The sequence below is a fragment of the Neoarius graeffei genome, chromosome 24 (assembly GCF_027579695.1).
Source record: "Neoarius graeffei isolate fNeoGra1 chromosome 24, fNeoGra1.pri, whole genome shotgun sequence".
Lineage (NCBI taxonomy): Eukaryota > Metazoa > Chordata > Actinopteri > Siluriformes > Ariidae > Neoarius > Neoarius graeffei.
This window is the reverse complement of record NC_083592.1, coordinates 26,867,629-26,887,197: the sequence shown is the minus strand read 5'-3', so window position 1 is coordinate 26,887,197 and position 19,569 is coordinate 26,867,629. Positions and strand designations below refer to the sequence as shown.

The following is a 19,569-nucleotide window of genomic DNA, read 5'->3' as shown; positions in this document are numbered from 1 at the left end:
ACCCAGTCTGGCAACACTGCTCTTGAATAGCTCTTCTTCATGACGACAACCGGAAGTGTACCAACACGATGGGGAGTGTAGCGCCACCTGTGGCTCGGGTGCACAATGTACCTCACACAATAGCTCGATTTCCTTGTGTGCATGTAGGATTGGATTTCTCTGGCACCCCTGCTGGGACCCTTTGCTCGATTACTGACAGCAGCTCGATTTGGATGTGCATGTAAACGTACTGATTGCCTCAGAAGGCTAATGGATGATTAGAAAATCCTTGTACAATCATGTTAGCACAGCTGAAAACAGTTGAGCTCTTTAGAGAAGCTATAAAACTGACCTTCCTTTGAGCAGATTGAGTTTCTGGAGCATCACATTTGTGGGGTCGATTAAATGCTCAAAATGGCCAGAAAAATGTCTCGACTATATTTCCTATTCATTTTACAACTTATGGTGGTAAATAAAAGTGTGACTTTTCATGGAAAACACAAAATTGTCTGGGTGACCCCAAACTTTTGAACGGTAGTGTAGAGAAACTTTATCGAACAGCATTTTGCCAGGCCAAGCTCACTATAACTACAATTTACCCTTAAAAAAATCTCATTTTATTTTGTACTAATGTTTAAATTCGTTTCACATCTCATTCGTAAAACTTCATTTTCCATGAGTCATGATGTTCATGATGATAGGTGGTGAAAACTGTACATTTTAATGTCCTACATTCACTTAACCCTGTTACCTGAACACGTACACCCCATAGCATATTTGATATAATCCACCAGTTACATGTTCAACAGGAATGTTTCATCATCCACATTTTCTGAAGATCATGTGAAGAAGAAAATGAAGTTTTATTTTCTATTTTCTGTGACTTTGTGACACTGACTGACTGAGAAGGTCATTTTGAAAGTACAACCCAGTTAAGTTTGTATTTATAAAAGGATTAAACGGCACTGTGATTGTGCAACCATCCATTTGTTAGTTTCTAAGAAGATATCTATTCTCGAGATATCTTTATCTTGATCCTGTGGATGAGGGCTTGTACCTAGGAACCAGTAAACATGATCAGAAACAGGAGCAGACTTCTGGGAGCCCTTGAGCTTGAACCATTGTTCTATACATACACCATGACGCGAATCTACACCTGCTGCAGTAAAAAAAAAAAATCAAGGCTGTTATAAAACAAAACAGTACCTATTATAATATAATTATAACATTGTATTAGCAGACAATTTATGATATAATAGCAACTATTCAGCCATGCATACCTATTGGAGCTGAATACCATTTTTCTATTTGTGGGCGGCATGGTGGTGTAGTGGTTAGCACGGTCGCCTCACAGCAAGAAGGTTCTGGGTTCGAGCCCCGTGGCTGGCAAGGGCCTTTCCGTGTGGAGTTTGCATGTTCTCCCCGTGTCTGCATGGGTTTCCTCCAGGTGCTCCGGTTTCCCCCACAGTCCAAAGACATGCAGTTAGGTTGATGTGGGGTGGCCTTGGGCTGAGGTGCCCTTGAGCCCTGACTGCTCCCTGGGCACTGTGTGTGGCTGCCCACTGCTCTGAGTGTGTGCATGTGTTCACTGCTTCAGATGGGTTAAATGCAGAGGATGAATTTCACTGTGATTGAAGCGTGCATGTGACAAATAAAGGTTTAAAAAAATTTATTTCTCGATCAGTGACAATTATTTAACAGTCATTCCATGAAATCGAGTCATACATGAGCTGATAGACGCTATAAGCCATGTACAACGAGATTGAGTTGAATAATTGCTTTATTCTATCCATGTTCACTGGCTTTTGAGAGACAGAACATTTTTATTTTTTGCAAATTCGGTAAAATAAAAACTTCATACAAAACGTCCAACAAAATAATTTCCACTTAGCGGACATGTGACAAATTGCATACGTGTGTAGTAAAATATTCACATTTTATTTTTCTTCATGCTTTTGAACCAGTCTAAAAAAACATTCAACAAATTTTCATGCTCAAAGATGAAGAATGTAAACAAACCAGCTGGGAGGTCCGTATCGTGAAATACAGTGACCGAGGTCTTGAAAGTACTGAGCGAGGCCCTCTGGGTCGAGGTCAGTATTCAAGGCCGAGGTCATGGTATTTCACCATACGTACCGACCTTAAGCTGGTAAATGATATATTTATTTTTCTCTTTACCAAATTCTAACAGAAAACGAGAGCCGCCATTTTGAATCCTCATTCACGGCTGTAATGCAAATTGCTTCCTCCTCGGTATACAAGTGCACTTCCATGGCAGGAAAAAAATTAAATTTTGCCGCCTATGTAGTCCCCTATTTATACAAAATTGAGTCATTCAGGATTCAGCCATGTTTTTGCTCAGCGTTAGCAACAGTTAGAGGTTTTTAGCTTTCTCCTGAAATGTTTTCTTTTATTTCTTCTTCCTCAGGGTAGTAAAACTCGCTTTCGCTGTGAACACTGTCGTTATCGCTATCCATGCTGTAAAATTAATGCTATTTTCCTGAGAAATGTGAAAATAAATGTTGACAAAAATTGCTACTATGCTTGTTGTTGTTGTGAACGAGCGAATAACCAGAGGTCCATAACCGCTCGCCAGCCAGTCAGAGCGCAGGATTTGATGGAAACCGGACCGTGAAAAAAATATGTTATCTTATGTTATGTGTGTACTGATAATATGTTCTAGTCCTTTCCAACTGAATATATTCAGCTAATCATCAGTCAGACTGGCTTGCATTTCATAACTCTTATTCAGCAAACACAACTGAAATCAGGAAGTTGTAACACTCTTCCCTTTTGTGGCAGTTTATAGTTTTGGTCTCTAACGTTTCAGTGATACAGATTCTCTCAGTATATTCACAGAAAATGTTCTCGTAAATCCAAAGCAATAGATTCTCCTGTTGAGTTGGGTGTGCTGTTTGTGCGCTATTGACCAGAAAAACCCGAACGCTTGAATAAGAGGCTAGCTTTTCAGTAGTTAAAGAGACTTAATGCCACCACATTCGCTAAATCAAACCTCTGCGTAGCCACACAACTAACCCTAACTAACTCGGGAGTGTTAACCGACAGCAGTGTGGCCCATCGAACCAGAGCCATGATAAAGCAAGTCCAAATGAAATCCCTACAATAAAATACAAAGGTAGGTTCTCACCTTTCAGAAGTCACGTCATCAGGATAGACTCGATTTGGCCAAAAGTATGTGGACACCTGATCTTATGTGCTTCTTCCCCAAACTGTTGGAAGCACTATTCTTTATATGGTGCAGCATTACAGTTTCCCTTCATTGGAACTAACGGGCTCAAACCTGTTCGAGCACGACCGACAATGCCCCTGTGTAGAAAGTGAGCTCCATGAAGACATGGTTTGTCAAGATTGGTGTGGAAAAATTGAGTGGCCTGCACAGAGCCCTGATCTCAACCTCACTGATCACTTTTGGGATGGACTGGAATGCTGACCGTGTGCTGCCTGGTCGCCTCGCCTGACATTGGTGCAACAATCACGCTCGAAAATCTAGCGGAAAGCCTTCCCAGAAGAGTGGAGGTTATTATAAAAGCAAAGTGGGACTAAATGTAGAATGGGATGTTCAACAAGCACATGCAGTTTGTTATGATCAGGTGTCCACATTTAGTGTACTTGTTGCAAAGTCCTTGAAAAATCCACTTCAGTGTAATTCACCCTCTGAAAGTTGTTTTTTTTGTGCTATGACATTATGATAATTATCCTAGCGAATATCAAACGCCCACATGATTGCACATGCATTACCCTCCCAAAGCAAAATAACGAAAGTATTTAGAAAATAAAGAAGTATTGAATTTGAACCAGAAAGCAGCAGTAATTATTTTGAAAAATTCTGATTGTTGGATTGAAATTCTAAATATTTATTTATAGCCTTTGATTAATTTGGTGCTTGTTTTCACCCTGGACTACAGCCCAGGTGAACCCATGTATAAGTCTGGCTCTGTTTAAAAAAACAAAAAACAAAAAAACAATATTAAAAAGTATTAAAAGTTTAAATACAAACAGGTACGAAGACTAAAATTTCTGCAGAAATAATGTTTCTGAAATGTTATGCATGAAACGTCGTAATTGTTGTCGGCTTCACAATGTTATTAGAATTGACCACATAACAATGGCTTTGTAAACGTTCTAGATCTGCATATTACGTGTGTGAGTGTATCACGCAGCCTCAGTGTGTGTCTGAATGTGTTGGTACAGTATTATAAAGTGCAGGAATTGCCATGTGTTGGTTCCCACAGTGCATCTCCATCAAATGACCTGAGGGGAGAAGGTGGTGGGCGTTCTTCAGCAGGTTCCTCATGTGCGCACACACACACAGACACATGTGTATGTCTGCGTATGTGTGTGTAAGAGAGAGCTATGCGGAGGAGCATTGAAAACAAGCCTCTCTCCAGGCCGGTGTTATTTCAACCTCCTGCCTCTTTCGGTCCACTTTTGAAGACAGGAAATCAGAGTGAGCTCATAGTTCAAGGGCCATGTGGCAATGGTTTAGACTGGAGAGCCCCATGACCTGCACCTCTTCACGCACACACATACACACATACCACATCTCTCAAAGCTGTGTTCCTAACACCGACTCCAATACAATGGTGCATATGGGCCGCTTTTGTTTCAATTGATAACACAAACCAGATGGCAACAAGGAGAAAGGAGGAAAGAAAGAAATATTGTTGAATATTTTCAAAGAAAAATAACCCCAGGATAGTGTCTAGTTATATCTATTTGTCTTGTGTTGGCTTTCAGGAGGCAGTGTGGCTTCGTGGGCCATATTTAGGGTTATTTTTCATACCATGAAGGATAAATGAGGAAGAAGCCTGGGATGGGAAAATTGTGTGAATGCATGTAAAAGAGATCATAGACAGATTTGATTCTTTAAAACTCCATACATAGAGACTCAGTGTAATAAGACCCGAGCACATTTCTTCTTTTCTGGGACATGAAAGGAAAATGTGAGGCGTTTCTGTTCTGGCAGTACAGTTCAGTTTGGAGTACTTGTACACATCATCTAAGTGTGAAACTGATACCAAACTAAATGTGATTATACATAACATCAGGGCAATTACATTAATCTCTACTACAAAAGTCATCATAGACATTGCATTTCATACAGAAATAAAAGAAATGTCTTATGTAACAGCATTTGTATAGAAGTATCCTATCCTTTTGCCCGTGCCATCATTTGCACAGCAGTGTTTGATCTTTAGTCTCAAGGAGCTGGCCAGCTCTGGGATTGTATTATCCTCTATGACACTGACATTTCAATTGATCTTCATGAAGAGCATGAGTGTAGCCTCTGTAGTGGTGCCAGGCTGGAGCTGGGCATGGATCAACACTGCCTGTGAGCTTCCATGCCACACACCTGGTTCCTGGCCACAGAAAATATTAGCACACCTTGATATACTGTGTGTGATATATATGGACGGGGTGGCACGGTGGTGTAGTGGTTAGCGCTGTCGCCTCACAGCAAGAAGGTCCGGGTTTGGGCCCCGTGGCCGACGAGGGCCCTTCTGTGTGGAGTTTGCATGTTCTCCCTGTGTCCGCGTGGGTTTCCTCCGGGTGCTCCAGTTTCCCCCACAGTCCAAAGACATGCAGGTTAGGTTAACTGGTGACTCTAAATTGACCGTAGGTGTGAATGTGAGTGTGAATGGTTGTCTGTGTCTATGTGTCAGCCCTGTGATGACCTGGCGACTTGTCCAGGGTCTACCCCGCCTTTCGCCCGTAGTCAGCTGGGATAGGCTCCAGCTTGCCTGCGACCCTGTAGAAGGATAAAGCGGCTAGAGATGATGAGATGAGATGAGATATATATGGACATGAGTGTTTTATTGGTAAATACCGTACGTCACTCGTATTTTTCATACGAATTACATCCGGGACATTGAGTAACATATTTTCCAATATTGATGAACTGATGAATTGTTTTGATAAATTTAGGTACTTTTTGTTTGTGAATGTACCTTGTCAAAACAGGCCCAAACCATGATACTACCACCACCATGTTTCACAGATGGGAGAAGGGTCTTATGTTGGAATGTACTGTTTTCCTTTCTCCAAACATAATGCTTCTCATTTAAACCAAAAAGTTCTGTTTTGGCCTCATCTGTCCACAAAACATTTTTCCAATAGCCTTCTGGCTTGTCCACGTGATCTTTAGCAAACTTCAGATGAGCAGCAATGTTCTTTTTGGAGAGCAGTGGCTTGCTCCTTGCAACCCTGCCATGCACACCATTGTTGTTCAGTGTTCTCCTGATGGTGGACTCATGAACATTAACATTAGCCAATGTGAGAGAGGCCTTCAGTTGCTTAGAAGTTACCCTGGGGTCCTTTGTGATCTCGCCGACCATTACATGCCTTGCTCTTGGAGTGATCTTTATTGGTCAACCACTCCTGGGGAGGGTAACAGTGGTCTTGAATTTCCTCCATTTGTACACAATCTGTCTGACTGCAGATTGGTGGAGTCCAAACTCTTTAGAGATGGTTTTGTAACCTTTTCCAGCCTGATGAGCATCAACGACGCTTTTTCTGAGGTCCTCAGAAATCTCCTTTGTTCGTGTCATGATACACTTCCACAAACATGTGTTGTGAAGATCAGACTTTGATAGATCCCTGTTCTTTAAATAAAACAGGGTGCCCAATCACACCTGATTGTCATCCCATTGATTGAAAACACCTGACTCTAATTTCACCTTCAAATTAACCGCTAATCCGAGAGGTTCACATACTTTTGCCACTCACAGATATGTAATATTGGATCATTTTCCTCAATAAATAAATGACCAAGTATAATATTTTTGTCTCATTTGTTTAACTGGGTTCTCTTTATCTACTTTTAGGACTTGTGTGAAAATCTGATGATGTTTTAGGTCATATTTATGCAGAAATATAGAAAATTCTAAAGGGTTCACAAACTTTCAAGCACCACTGTATATAATAAGAATAAAATCACAAGTTGGCTTGAAGATATTAAGTTTATCTTTTCTGGTTTTAAAAACTCACATTTTTCATACGAAATACTTCACGGATCTGAGCGACGTATTTAAATAATATTGGCTGGCTTTTTTTCATGGTATATCAGATATATTCCGTTCAGCTAGCATGATACTGAACAAGTCAAAGACGAGTCACTGAATGGAATATATCTGATATACCACGAAAAAAAGCCAGCTATTATTATTATTATACGTTCCTTTCAGGTCTTTAATTTGTCTTTCTCTTTCAAAATTGTCTCAAAATCTTCTGTATTTAATGAAGCAAACCTGGTGGCCATGTTTGTTTACAAATTGTCCCAGTCTCTCGCCAGCGCAGAAATTTTATGTCTTCAACGTGTGACGTCATGTCATCTTGACAACCATGCAGTACCGTAACCCGTATTCAACACTCATTCTCCATTGGGTAGAGTGACGTAATACACGTAGGATAAGCGATATGATAAGAATATTGCATGCTATCAAACCAAATGAATGAAACCCGCTAAAAGGGAATAGAACACGTTTTTATTCCATCAAAAAAGTGGCCCATATGTATAATAATTCCCGATATTTCTCTCTGATGATGTCACTCCCAGTGTTTTCCTACTGACTAGACGCACACTGTCAAAATGGCAAACCAGTTCACAATTAAAATTCTTTTAATTCACTTGCGTTTGTTTTTTTTTTGGGGGGGGGAAGTGTCAATATAATATAAAGAACATTACACAGTGGTGCAAAGATATGAAGTTTATCTTCTCATATTGAAAAATATATCACTTGTTCACTTCACTCACTCGTGATATATGCATTCACCACTTGAAGATAAACTTCATATCTGAGAGCGAGTGTGTATATGAGAGTCTGAGGATTGTTCGAATCCAGTGTGATTTCTAGTGCTCTGTGAAATTTGTACATGTGTAGAATTATAAGAGTGATCCCCAATACCAGGTTGACTTATAGACTGTAATGTGACAGTGGTTACTGAGTGATGTGAAAAGATATAGAGAACATGACTTTTTATTGTGTTATCCGCTCGGCGTGTATGTGAGTGACTTTCCTCTCATCTATTTTGTCCTCTAACGTTGTGCCATTGCTTGATTTGCAATCTGAATTTCTCTCGAGATGAAACGTCACCAAAATGTATTGAGGTTAATGTTGAAAGTTAATCCTTGATATGATCAAAAATATGATGGCCCACACTTACCACCTCATCTGGATCACATACCACCCTGAAATAACGTAAATGAACTCAGCCAGACCTGACTGCCAGAAAACAATCACAACTCGGCCTTCATGAGACCGTATCTCAGACTGGAGCTTACAGCTGGACAACTTTAGGGCCAAAACTGAAATGCCACACAATGTTAGTGAGGGAAATTTTCGGCACGGATTTCAAATGTTATTAAATTTTTTAGGTTCCCATTTAAAACTGGGCCACTTTGGGCTGATAATACACTTGCCACTGCCAAAAGTGGCTGTATGTGCTCAAGCTTGGCCAAATTTGACCTGAAATCAGGGAATGAGTTGTGTAGCTAAATGATTGCACTGACTCTAACCTTTATTATATAGAAAAAAGGTTGCGATCATTAACATGAGAACATACACACACTGTCCATTTTAATAGGAACACCTGTACATTCATGCAGTTACCTGATCAGCCAATCAAGTGGCAGCATCAGAATGGGAAAAATGTGATCTCTGTGACGTTAACCGTGGCATGTTTATTGGTGCCAGATGGACTGGTTTATTTGAGTATTTCAGAAACTGCTGATCTCCTGGGGTTTTCACACACAACCGTTTCTCAAGTTTACACAGAATGGTGCGAAAAGCAAAAAACATCCAGTGAGCGACAGTACTGTGGCTGGAATCCAACGCCTTCTTAATAAAAGAGATAAAAGGAAAATGGCCAGATTGGTCTGAGCTGACAGGAAGGATATAGTAACTCATATAATCACTCTTTACAACTGTGTTGAGCAGAAAAGCATCTCAGAACGCACAACACATCAAACCTTGAGGTGGATAAGCTACAAAAGCAGAAAACCACATCAGGTTCCACTCCTTTCAGCTAAGAACAGGAATCTGAGGCTAACATGGACACACACTCACCCAAACTGGACGGCTGAAGACTGGAAAGTGACCAAATTATTATTATTATTATTTTTTTTCTAATCTTCAGATGTCCAGTTTGGGTGAGTCTGTGCTCATGATAACCTCAGATTCTTGTTCTTGGCTCACAGGAGAGGAACCTGATGTGATCTGCAAGGATTGACGTTTTGCGCATGCTGAGCACATTTGATTTGGAAAAAAAAAAAACAGGAATGCGCTCACCTCTAGTTTAAAGGAACAGTCCACCGTACTTCCATAATGAAATATGCTGTTATCTGAATTGAGACGAGCTGCTCCGTACCTCTCCGAGCTTTGCGCGACCTCCCAGTCAGTCAGACGCAGTCAGACGCGCTGTCACTCCTGTTAGCAATGTAGCTAGGCTCAGTATGGCCAATGGTATTTTTTGGGGCTGTAGTTAGATGCGACCAAACTCTTCCGCGTTTTTCCTGTTTACATAGGTTTATATGAGCAGTGATATGAAACAAGTTCAGTTACACAAATTGAAACGTGGCGATTTTCTATGCTATGGAAAGTCCGCACTATAATGACAGGCGTACTAACACCTTCTGCGCGCTTCGGCAGCGCATTGATACGGAGCTCAGATATCAATGCGCTGCCGAAGCGCGCAGAAGGTGTTAGTACGCCTGTCATTATAGTGCGGACTTTCCATAGCATAGAAAATCGCCACGTTTCAATTTGTGTAACTGAACTTGTTTCATATCACTGCTCATATAAACCTATGTAAACAGGAAAAACGCGGAAGAGTTTGGTCGCATCTAACTACAGCCCCAAAAAATACCATTGGCCATGCTGAGCCTAGCTACATTGCTAACAGGAGTGACAGCGCGTCTGACTGCGTCTGACTGACTGGGAGGTTGCGCAAAGCTTGGAGAGGTACAGAGCAGCTCGTCTCAATTCAGATAAGAGCATATTTCATTATGGAAATACTGTTCCTTTAAGGTGTAACATTGAAACAATGTTTGCTTGTAAAAGCACTACACTGTGAATCGTACTAAATTATTTTAAAGGCATTATTTCCTTGAAAAAACAAAGAAACCAAAGTTGCTGATAGAAGTCAGCTTTATGCAGATTAGCCGTCCATGCTGCATGTCACACACTAGCTGTGTGTGTTTGAATGTCCCAGCATGTTCACACACTAAAGCAGCCTTTGTGTCTGTGTTCTCTTGATCACTGCATTTCCTGAACCTCATGTTATCCTCACTGTTGCATGACCGTTCTTCCTCTCTGGCGAAAACTCCAGAGCGGACTTTGTCTTGGCCGGGGCATGCACTGGGGTGCCAGTGGACAGTTCTTAAAGTTCTTCTCAACCATCAAATCTTGAACGGTTCCACATTTAATGCTTGAAATGACGTCGTTGATGATGAGGACGAGCACAATGATGTCACCGTGAGTGAATAGTCTACCATGGCTTACCCTTTTTAAGGACAAGGAGAGAGCAAATGCAGAGGATCAATACAATCTACATTTGAAATGTCAGGGCTGAGATACTTATTCTTTGTTCCATAAAAACAAGGTGACTTGCCAATTTCACATAAGCTGCATGAGGAACTCTGAGTAGGTGGAGACAGAGAGCTCTCCAAGTCTTTGATGCTCTGGGCTGGTTAGTTCTTAAGGGTCTAAAAATGTTTATGCCCAACCTCTCTCTCTCTCTCTCTCTCTCTCTCTCCATCTGTCTCTCTGCCTCTCTCTCCCTGTCTGTCCACCATGTCCATCTGTTTTTATTTCTGACTGTCTGTCTGTCTCTCTCTCTATGTCTCTGTCTCTTTCCATCTGTCTGTCTGTCCCTTTCTGTCTCTTTGTCTGTCTGACTCTGTCTATCTCTCTGTCTCTCTTTGTCTTTCTCTCTCTCTGTCCATCTGTCTGTCTGACTCTGTCTATCCATCTCTTTGTCTCTCACCCTCTCTCTCTCTCTCTGTTTGTCTATCTGTCTGCCTGTCTCTGTCTGTCTGTCTCTCTGTCCATCCTGTCCTTCTGTTTGTTTGTCCAACTGTCTCTCTGTCCACCTTTCTGTCTCTCTGTTTGTCTGTCTGTCTGTCTCTCTCTCTCTCTCTCTCTCCATCTGTCTCTCTGCCTCTCTTTCCCTGTCTGTCCACCATGTCCATCTGTTTTTATTTCTGACTGTCTGTCTGTCTCTCTCTCTCTATGTCTCTGTCTCTTTCCATCTGTCTGTCTGTCCCTTTCTGTCTCTTTGTCTGTCTGACTCTGTCTATCTCTCTGTCTCTCTTTGTCTTTCTCTCTCTCTGTCCATCTGTCTGTCTGATTCTGTCTATCCATCTCTTTCTGTCTCTCGCCGTCTCTCTCTCTCTGTTTGTCTATCTGTCTGCCTGTCTCTGTCTGTCTGTCTGTCTCTCTGTCCATCCTGTCCTTCTGTTTGTTTGTCCAACTGTCTCTCTGTCCACCTTTCTGTCTCTCTGTTTGTCTGTCTGTCTGTCTCTCTCTCTCTGTCCATCTGACTCTGTCTATCCATCTCTTTCTCTCTCTCTCCCTCTCTCTCTCTGTTTGTCTGTCTGTCTGCCTGTATCTGCCCATCCTTCTGTCTGTCTCTCTGTCCATCCTGTCCTCCTGTTTGTTTGTCCAACTGTCTCTCTGTCCACCTTTCTGTCTCTGTTTGTTTGTCTGTCTCTCTCTCTCTCTCTCTCTGTCCATCTGTCTGTCTGACTCTGTCTATCTATTTGTCTCTCTCTGTCTCTCTCTCTCTCTTTCTTGCAGGACTCAGAGAAAAAAGGATTCATGAACAAGTTGTATGCCATTCAGGATGTTTGCATCAGTGTGCAAAGTGCTCTGGATGAAGTGGCCTCCTATGGCGAGAGGATAAAAAAGTGAGATGGCACTTTTCTTTTTCTTTAATCTCACCACACAACAAACATTCTGTCTTGGGTGTTTGCTCGATAAGAAACATGAAAAGTTAAAAACTTTGTACATCAAATACAGTGATTAAATCAGCTTTAATTTTATTTTAATTCTCCAGGAAGAAACGCTTTGCTCTGTAGTTTAGTCCATCGTTAGTTTTAGTTTTAGTGTACACCAGGGCTGTGGTTCTCTGTGAAGAATAACAAGGAGGTCCAAGATTTTCTAATTTTCTCACAGTCGTGAAAATCACAGTCCATCCACATTAGTATGCCCATAAATAATGGAATATAATGACAAGTTTCTGTAGGTTCTGGCTTCACTGAATATCCAGTATATTATTGCATATTGAAGAACATAATATTATTGTTATGTACAATATAATAAAGTTCTTTATTATTTTTTAAATAAAACCATCCGATTTACCAAGGCCATCTTTGATTTTGATTTTTACAGTTAAAGGGCTCTCTGTAAAAAGTTTGAGAATGCCTGTGCTAAGTTTTGCCAGATTAGACTGAATCCAATTAACATCCCAAACAGTGGCCAGATATAACTGTGGCTAAACAGAATCAGATTCAACAGCACAAAAGATTAACAGTATTCCAACATATGAGACACAATCTGGCAACCTTACATAAACATCAGATGTAAAGAAACTGACTGAGCTCTTGTGTCTTTTCCCAGTACTTTCAATTGGACCGTGCCTTTTCTCAGCTGGCTGGCCATAGTGGTGCTGTGTGTGGCCATGCTTATAGTTTACTTCGTTCCTCTCAGATACATCATCCTGGCCTGGGGTGAGTCATGAATGTCTCTTGAGGATGTCACCCTTAATGTGTATTAATAACTGTGTACTAAATTAAATCCCATATTCAGCATGAAGTACCTGGTAAAATATCATGAATAAGTCAGAAGTGCAGTTCCAATAGAGTTGCAGATGAACCTGTGTCTATCATCTGTACACTTCTGGCACCAAAACAGCAGGGAGGCTGTTGAAGAGAAGATCTGGGACCAAACACAGCCTCGTAGCTAATGGTCTGTGTGTTCCTTTGTCACTGTTCCAGACTTGAGCAGCAGCTCTCGAAGGCCAGAGAGCAGTGCTCTTGTGGGTATAATAGCAGCTGATCTTTACTTAGAAAATGGGGTTTCAGAGAGCCTTTTGATCCTGTGTTGCTGGAGTAGTAGGCTGCCTCTTTTGACACACCGCTGAAGTGCACTTGTCCCGCCTCATTGAGGTGTAATGCTGCTGTGTCTGCCCAACTTTCAGGGGTGAATAAATTCACGAAGAAGCTGCGAAACCCATACGCCATTGACAACAACGAGCTGCTGGACTTCCTCTCCAGAGTGCCCTCCGATGTGCAAGTGGTAGGTGCACCTTCCATTTCTGCAACTACCCTACTATCTGTCCATCTACCCATCTTTCTTCGAGTAGGTCCAAGTGAAGCACTTTCTCCAATCGATAATTGCATAGCACACACTTTACTGATGTAATGGAGTGGCCAGTCACTTTTCACCCCATCTTTCCTTCCAGCACCTGCTTTTATCTTTGCTTTGGTCAACTATCAAAATGCGTTTTACTGCCTGGAGCTTAACAGCGTGTTATTTGGCTTGGACCACATAAAATATGTGAGCTGTTCCTGAACTGCAGCTGCAGGAAGTTCATCTATAAGTCCAGTGGACAAAGTGGGTAGCATCTCTACTTTTTAAACCAAGTAGCTTGTAGTTAAGCTATTTATTTGGGAGTTTTTATTGTTGCAAATTACAAGTTTTACTGCCTTGTTTGAGTAATCTCTGTTTTGATCCAAAGATGATACAAGCTGTTCTTTTTACAAAAGCAGGTATAAAAAGTCTCATCTCATCTCATCTCATTATCTCTAGCCGCTTTATCCTTCTACAGGGTCGCAGGCAAGCTGGAGCCTATCCCAGCTGACTATGGGCGAGAGGCGGGGTACACCCTGGACAAGTCGCCAGGTCATCACAGGGCTGACACATAGACACAGACAACCATTCACACTCACATTCACACCTACGGTCAATTTAGAGTCACCAGTTAACCTAACCTGCATGTCTTTGGACTGTGGGGGAAACCGGAGCACCCGGAGGAAACCCACGCGGACACGGGGAGAACATGCAAACTCCGCACAGAAAGGCCCTCGCCGGCCCCGGGGCTCGAACCCAGGACCTTCTTGCTGTGAGGCGACAGCGCTAACCACTACACCACCGTGCCGCCCGGTATAAAAAGTATAGTATAAAAATAGTATAAATGCCCCGAATAACCTCTTGCATCCAATTTAAGTTCCCGTACTGTACCGTTTACATGACCATTTAAAGGTAGACGGCCTTTCAGATTTTTCAAGTTTAGGTCATATAAAAAGATTTTTCCCCGACACCTAATTATTTTTGTTTAGTGGACCGAAAGCTACTGAATTTGAATCACAGACTTCCGATTTTAGTAGGGTTTTTTTGAATAGAACCATTAATGAATTTAAAACCATGTGGCCCTAAATTCTCCGCTATTTTTTCCTGCTTCACCATGACCCAGTTCAAGATACTACATCATGCATCACGTGGTGGGCTTTCCCTGTTCATGCAAGGCATTGTGGGATACAAATTTGAAACAGGAGAGAAAAATGGAGGACGTGAGTGTGGAAATGAAATGTGATACACCGACTACAGTAACAGAAAGCGTAAAGAAAAGGCATTATGCTATATACGAAGGAAAGGAAACGCAGGACCAAACTAATAAATATCGGCGGTCAGCGAGCGCCTCGGTGTGATCAGCTGTTCGTTTAGCGACAGAATGATGGAACTGTCAGTGCACGCTCAAAGGGAAACCTGTAGATGGCAGTAATTCAACACTGGATGCCAGCTGCTGTAAAACCCAAAAGAAGAAGAAAAAGAAGGGGAAGAAGAAGGTAAACCTGCGCAAGCGCATACGGACTTCTTCTGATTGCTAGACTGCACGAAGCGAGCGATTTCATGCACATTATTTGCTTTAATCCCCTCAAATTAAATAACTTCCCAGCCACAGAGTGGCCATTTTTTTTTTGATATATTAGAGAAATAAATATATATCACAATGACCAGATTTCAGAGGGAACTAAATTTCACTGATTTTATGAAATCAAAGGGCCGTCTAGCTTTAAATAATCAAATAACTGTCCATGTAAATATATGTCTTAAACACCACCCTATTCATTACACAGTGCACTATTTTGGGAGTTTCGTTGCACACTGGAGAATAGCCAGTACACTGTGATAAGTTATTATCCATAGTGTTCTCCTGTGGGCAACTAATAACCCTAATACAGCTTGCATTTTGTTGGTATGAAGAAGTAGGACACACTTTTGGATACAGAGAAAGTTTGAGGTACAGACTTCCTATGCAGTTAATCCCTAGTTATTTTTATAGTTTTGCTATACATTTAATTTTGCCCTTATTTAGCACTGAAAACAAATATCAGCTGTTAGCACAAACAGTTATCGGTTTTTGAGTCAATTTACCGAACTGTGTCCCTCTGATATCCATGGCACAATATCACTTTTTCTTTTCCAAAACCTATACTGATACTAAAACCTTGAACATCAGCTGATATTGAATCCCACTCGACGTTTATATTTAATATTCAGCCGATATTGAATCTTTTTCTTTAAAAACACTATGCTTGAATTTTTTTTTCAGCTGAAGCACTTAAAAATATGTACAAAAGATGCATAGCTAAAACAGGGCTTACACAAAACTGTAGGTTTGAGGCAGAAATCACTCACGTTGCAAATATAATAAAGTATAAATATAATAAAAATCAGCTCTAACAAAAAAATAAAACTTTTTGAAAAAAAACCCAAAACTTTTCCAAACCCAATTCTAATCTTTTCCAATTCTTACAGGATCGGATCAAGTTCATTCTTTTTCTCTAATATCCGAGCCATCATTTTATTCTGGTATCAGATAACAGATTTACGGAAGCCGAGAGAGGCCCTTCATATAAACTTTTTTTATTCACCTTGTTATCCCGAGATAACGACATAATTAATTCAGGATGTCGAGAAAACAACACAACTAATTCGAGATCTCGAGAAAACAAAACAATTATTCCGTGATCTCGAGAAAACAGCTGAGTCTTCTGCAGAGGTGCCGCGGACTAATTTTGAAATGATCCCTTATTAAAAGACTTAATGCAATCTCTCCCTGTGTCAACCCCTGATCAAAATATTGCCTTATTAGGTGATCGATTATTCCAGACATTCTAATGACCAAAGTTGCGTCTATACAGAATGAGAAATAGCCCCAAAGTCAGCATATCTCACACAAGTCTCTTGGCGCACCTGAATGAACCATTTCTCAGCTGTTTACTCGAGATCATGAAATAATTGTTTTGTTTTCTCGAGATCAAGGAATAATTGTTTTGTTTTCTCGAGATCTCGAAATAACGGTTTTGTTTTCTCGAGATCTCAAATTAGTTGTGTTGTTTTCTCGCGATCCTGAATTAATTGTGTCGTTATCTCGGAATAACGGTTTTGTTTTCTCGAGATCTCGAATTAGTTGTGTTGTTTTCTCGACATCCTGAATTAATTATGTCGTTATCTCGGGATAACAAGGTGAATAAAAAAAGGGTTATATGAAGGGCCTCTCTCGGCTTCCGTACAGATTGGTGCCACTCTCTAGAAATTACCTGAAGCGAAGTATTGCAAAAGCCTTTTCAGGAACTCGGATCTTCTTCTTCTTCTTCTTTCAGCTGCTCCCGTTACGGGTCACCACAGCGGATCTGTTCTTCATATTTGATTTGGCCTAGCTTTTTACACCAGATGCCCTTCCTGACCCGACCCTCCTAATCTATCCGGACTTGGGACTGGCACTAAGTATGCACTGGCGTGTACAACCCCAGTGGCTGGGTATTGTACCTCATCTGTATGTCTTTGGACTGTGAGGGGAAACCGGAGCTCCCGGATGAAACCCACACAGACACGGGGAGAACATGCAAATTCCACACAGAAAGGCCCTGTCAGCCGTGAGGTTCGAACCCAGAACCTTCTTGTTGTGAGGTGACAGTACTAACCACTACACCACCGTGCGGCCTTTTCAGGAACTTAGATATATTATTTAATTTTTAAAAAAATAATTGTTATGGAAATAAATTGTATTTATAATGATTAAAAAAAAAACAAACAAAAATCTGTCTCATATTAGTCCTAATATGACCAGCATTAACTGTAGTATGTAAGGGTTAAACTCCACTTAAACTTTACACTGTGTCACTTTGTGCCAGTTAAACCTCATGTCTATTGATGAAATGTAATTCTATAATGCAATGTGAATTAGGCTTAATGGGCTGTGTGATCTGCGAGTCTGTGCCATTCAAATCTAATATAAATCAGTGAAATCTGCACCAGCTGCCATACACAGATTTATGGACTTCTTGCTGTGTAGTAACTCGCCATGCTTTGTTATTGTAAGCCATTAGAGTAAAGTAAAGTAATCCTCTTCCACTCTGCCTCTATATTAAGCGTGTGATCAGTGTCATGCAGCCTGCTTCATATAAACACTCATACTGTGTAAGGGAAGGTGCCACTGTTTAACTTCAATTAAAGCCTGTGCTTGTAAACGCAGGCCCTGCTTGTTATCTGGCTTCCTCAGTGTGAGCTAAGCCCTGTGGTGTCGACTGCCGGGGCGTTGTGCGGCTCTGATCCAGGACCAATCGCTTGCCTTTGATGAACCCTGGGTGGCAGGCTGCCTTTGATCTTTACAGGGTCATAATCTCTCACCCCCACGTGGCTTTTCCGTGGCCCGGCCCAAACGAGGTCTGGATGAGCTCCTTAGGTTCATCTAGCCACAACACCTGGAGCCCAGAAGGTTCCGGCAGGTAGGAAGGCCTGGAGGAGACGCTGGCTAATGAGGCAGGGTCAGCGCGACTTCGGAGGACTTAACCACAGGGGTAATCTGTGCCAGGTTGTTGCACGTTGACCTCCGGCTAGTCCGTAAAAAAAAAAAAAAAAGCCATGTATCATGTTGCGTTGAGAAGGTACATAATGTGAAGCGGCACGATTCAGGAACGTTCCGCTCTGCATCTCTCCGAGCTGCTTGCACAGGTCTCCTCACCTCACCTCTGTTTTCTGGGTTACATGCGCCCAAGGGGGACAGCACTCTGCGCTGCTAAGGGACATCAATGACTTAAATTAAGCATCCCAGAATCAGGGTGTGTCCTGCGGGCAGGAGCAGGCTCGAGTGTTTCGCGCACATGACAAATGAAGCACCATTTTCGAGGCCCCATTGTGACCCAAACCTCCCGCACCATCCCTTGACAGCGACAGCCCTGCAGACACCCGTCTCTTTACAGATCATTTGGAGGAGCCTCAGAACAAGCCGAACTCATGAGCTACTAATGACTCTTTGTATAAAGGGCATCATAATGCACTCCATCAGCAAGCGCTGTTTTTGTGGGAATACAGAATAACCTCAGTGTGTTTGAGTGTGTGCATTTCACCCCCTGAAGAAAAATCTTAGCAGTTATATAGTGAGCTAGCATGCTTCGAGTGCACTTTCATTAAAAAGAAAAAAAAAAAAAAAAAACCCTCCAGGGATGTAAAAATATAGTTCGGCCTTAACGTAAAGCCGGTCCATGCTGAGCTTCAGGGTCTTTGCTGGAATCCTATATCTGCTACCTGCTGCGCAGTAGCTACCTGTTAAGTACACCTTTTTTTTATCTTATGCATTTTCTTCCGATTCAATATGCCTCGAGACAAGCTTTACCGTGTACCTATTACCCTCGCTTGAATTGGTTTGATTTCATGCCTGAGTAAGCTAGCTCTCTGATCCAGGGAATCTTTTATGTCCCTTAAACGAGGCCAACTCGTGTTGCTTATTTAAATATGTGCAACCTAGTATTAGAGACATGTCCTATCACTAGAATGTTTTATGGTACTATTAGCCAATGAAGACATGGAATGTAAAGTGGGACGCGAGCAATTAGCACGTGAGAATGCCATTATGGTGTATGCAAATGAAAAGACATACACAGTGTTCCGGCGTGAAGCCGATTCATCACCTAAATAAGGATCTTCTTTTGTAGGGAAGCAAAAGAAAGGGACTAGCACTATTTACAGAAACGTTCCAGACTATTTTAGAGGTCTCATATTCTGTGGCTTTAGTCTTGGCGCTCTCATCTGTGTATATCAGCAGTACAAGCATCTAGCAATTAGTGCGCATCCCAAAACTACAGAAAACGAAAGTTTCTCTACGCTTGCACGTGTCGCTTTCTCTTGACAATAGATATCTCTCATCTGTGAGCGTCTGTGCCTTTTTTAGGAGCGCGTTTAATAGCCCTAATGCTAGGTTAGGTGTCACTGGAGATGAAGCAGGGAAGATCCACCCCCCATGCCTGCCCCCACTCTATCTTCCTGTATAAAGAGCATAGCATAGTATCATTAAAATGTTCTGCTTTCATTTACTTATTTATATTTGCCTGCCACCTCTGTGGCTTCAAATCCCGATCCCTGCTCAGCAGCAGGGCAGGCGATGGCACGTTCGGCATCATTGTGTCCCGGGACGGTGCCTGAGACACCGCTAAACGAAGCACTCGCGTACATGGCGCCACCTCTGTACGCACACACTTCAAAGCGTGCTGCTGTCAGCATGGGGAGA

General features: G+C 41.8%; 1 protein-coding gene across 4 annotated transcripts in view; it reads left to right on the top strand.

Moving 5' to 3' along the window:
• mctp1a (multiple C2 domains, transmembrane 1a) overlaps positions 1-19,569 on the top strand; it is a 393,574-nt gene that overhangs the window by 367,964 nt on the left and 6,041 nt on the right. For 3 of the 4 annotated variants that reach the window (XM_060906951.1, XM_060906950.1, XM_060906953.1), the window contains 3 exons: positions 11,796-11,905; positions 12,618-12,727; positions 13,198-13,295. In XM_060906951.1, coding sequence (XP_060762934.1) covers positions 11,796-11,905; positions 12,618-12,727; positions 13,198-13,295 — 318 coding nt within the window. Of the gene's footprint in view, positions 1-11,795; positions 11,906-12,617; positions 12,728-13,197; positions 13,296-19,569 lie in introns of those variants that run through there. The other variant, XM_060906952.1, reaches the window with a different exon arrangement.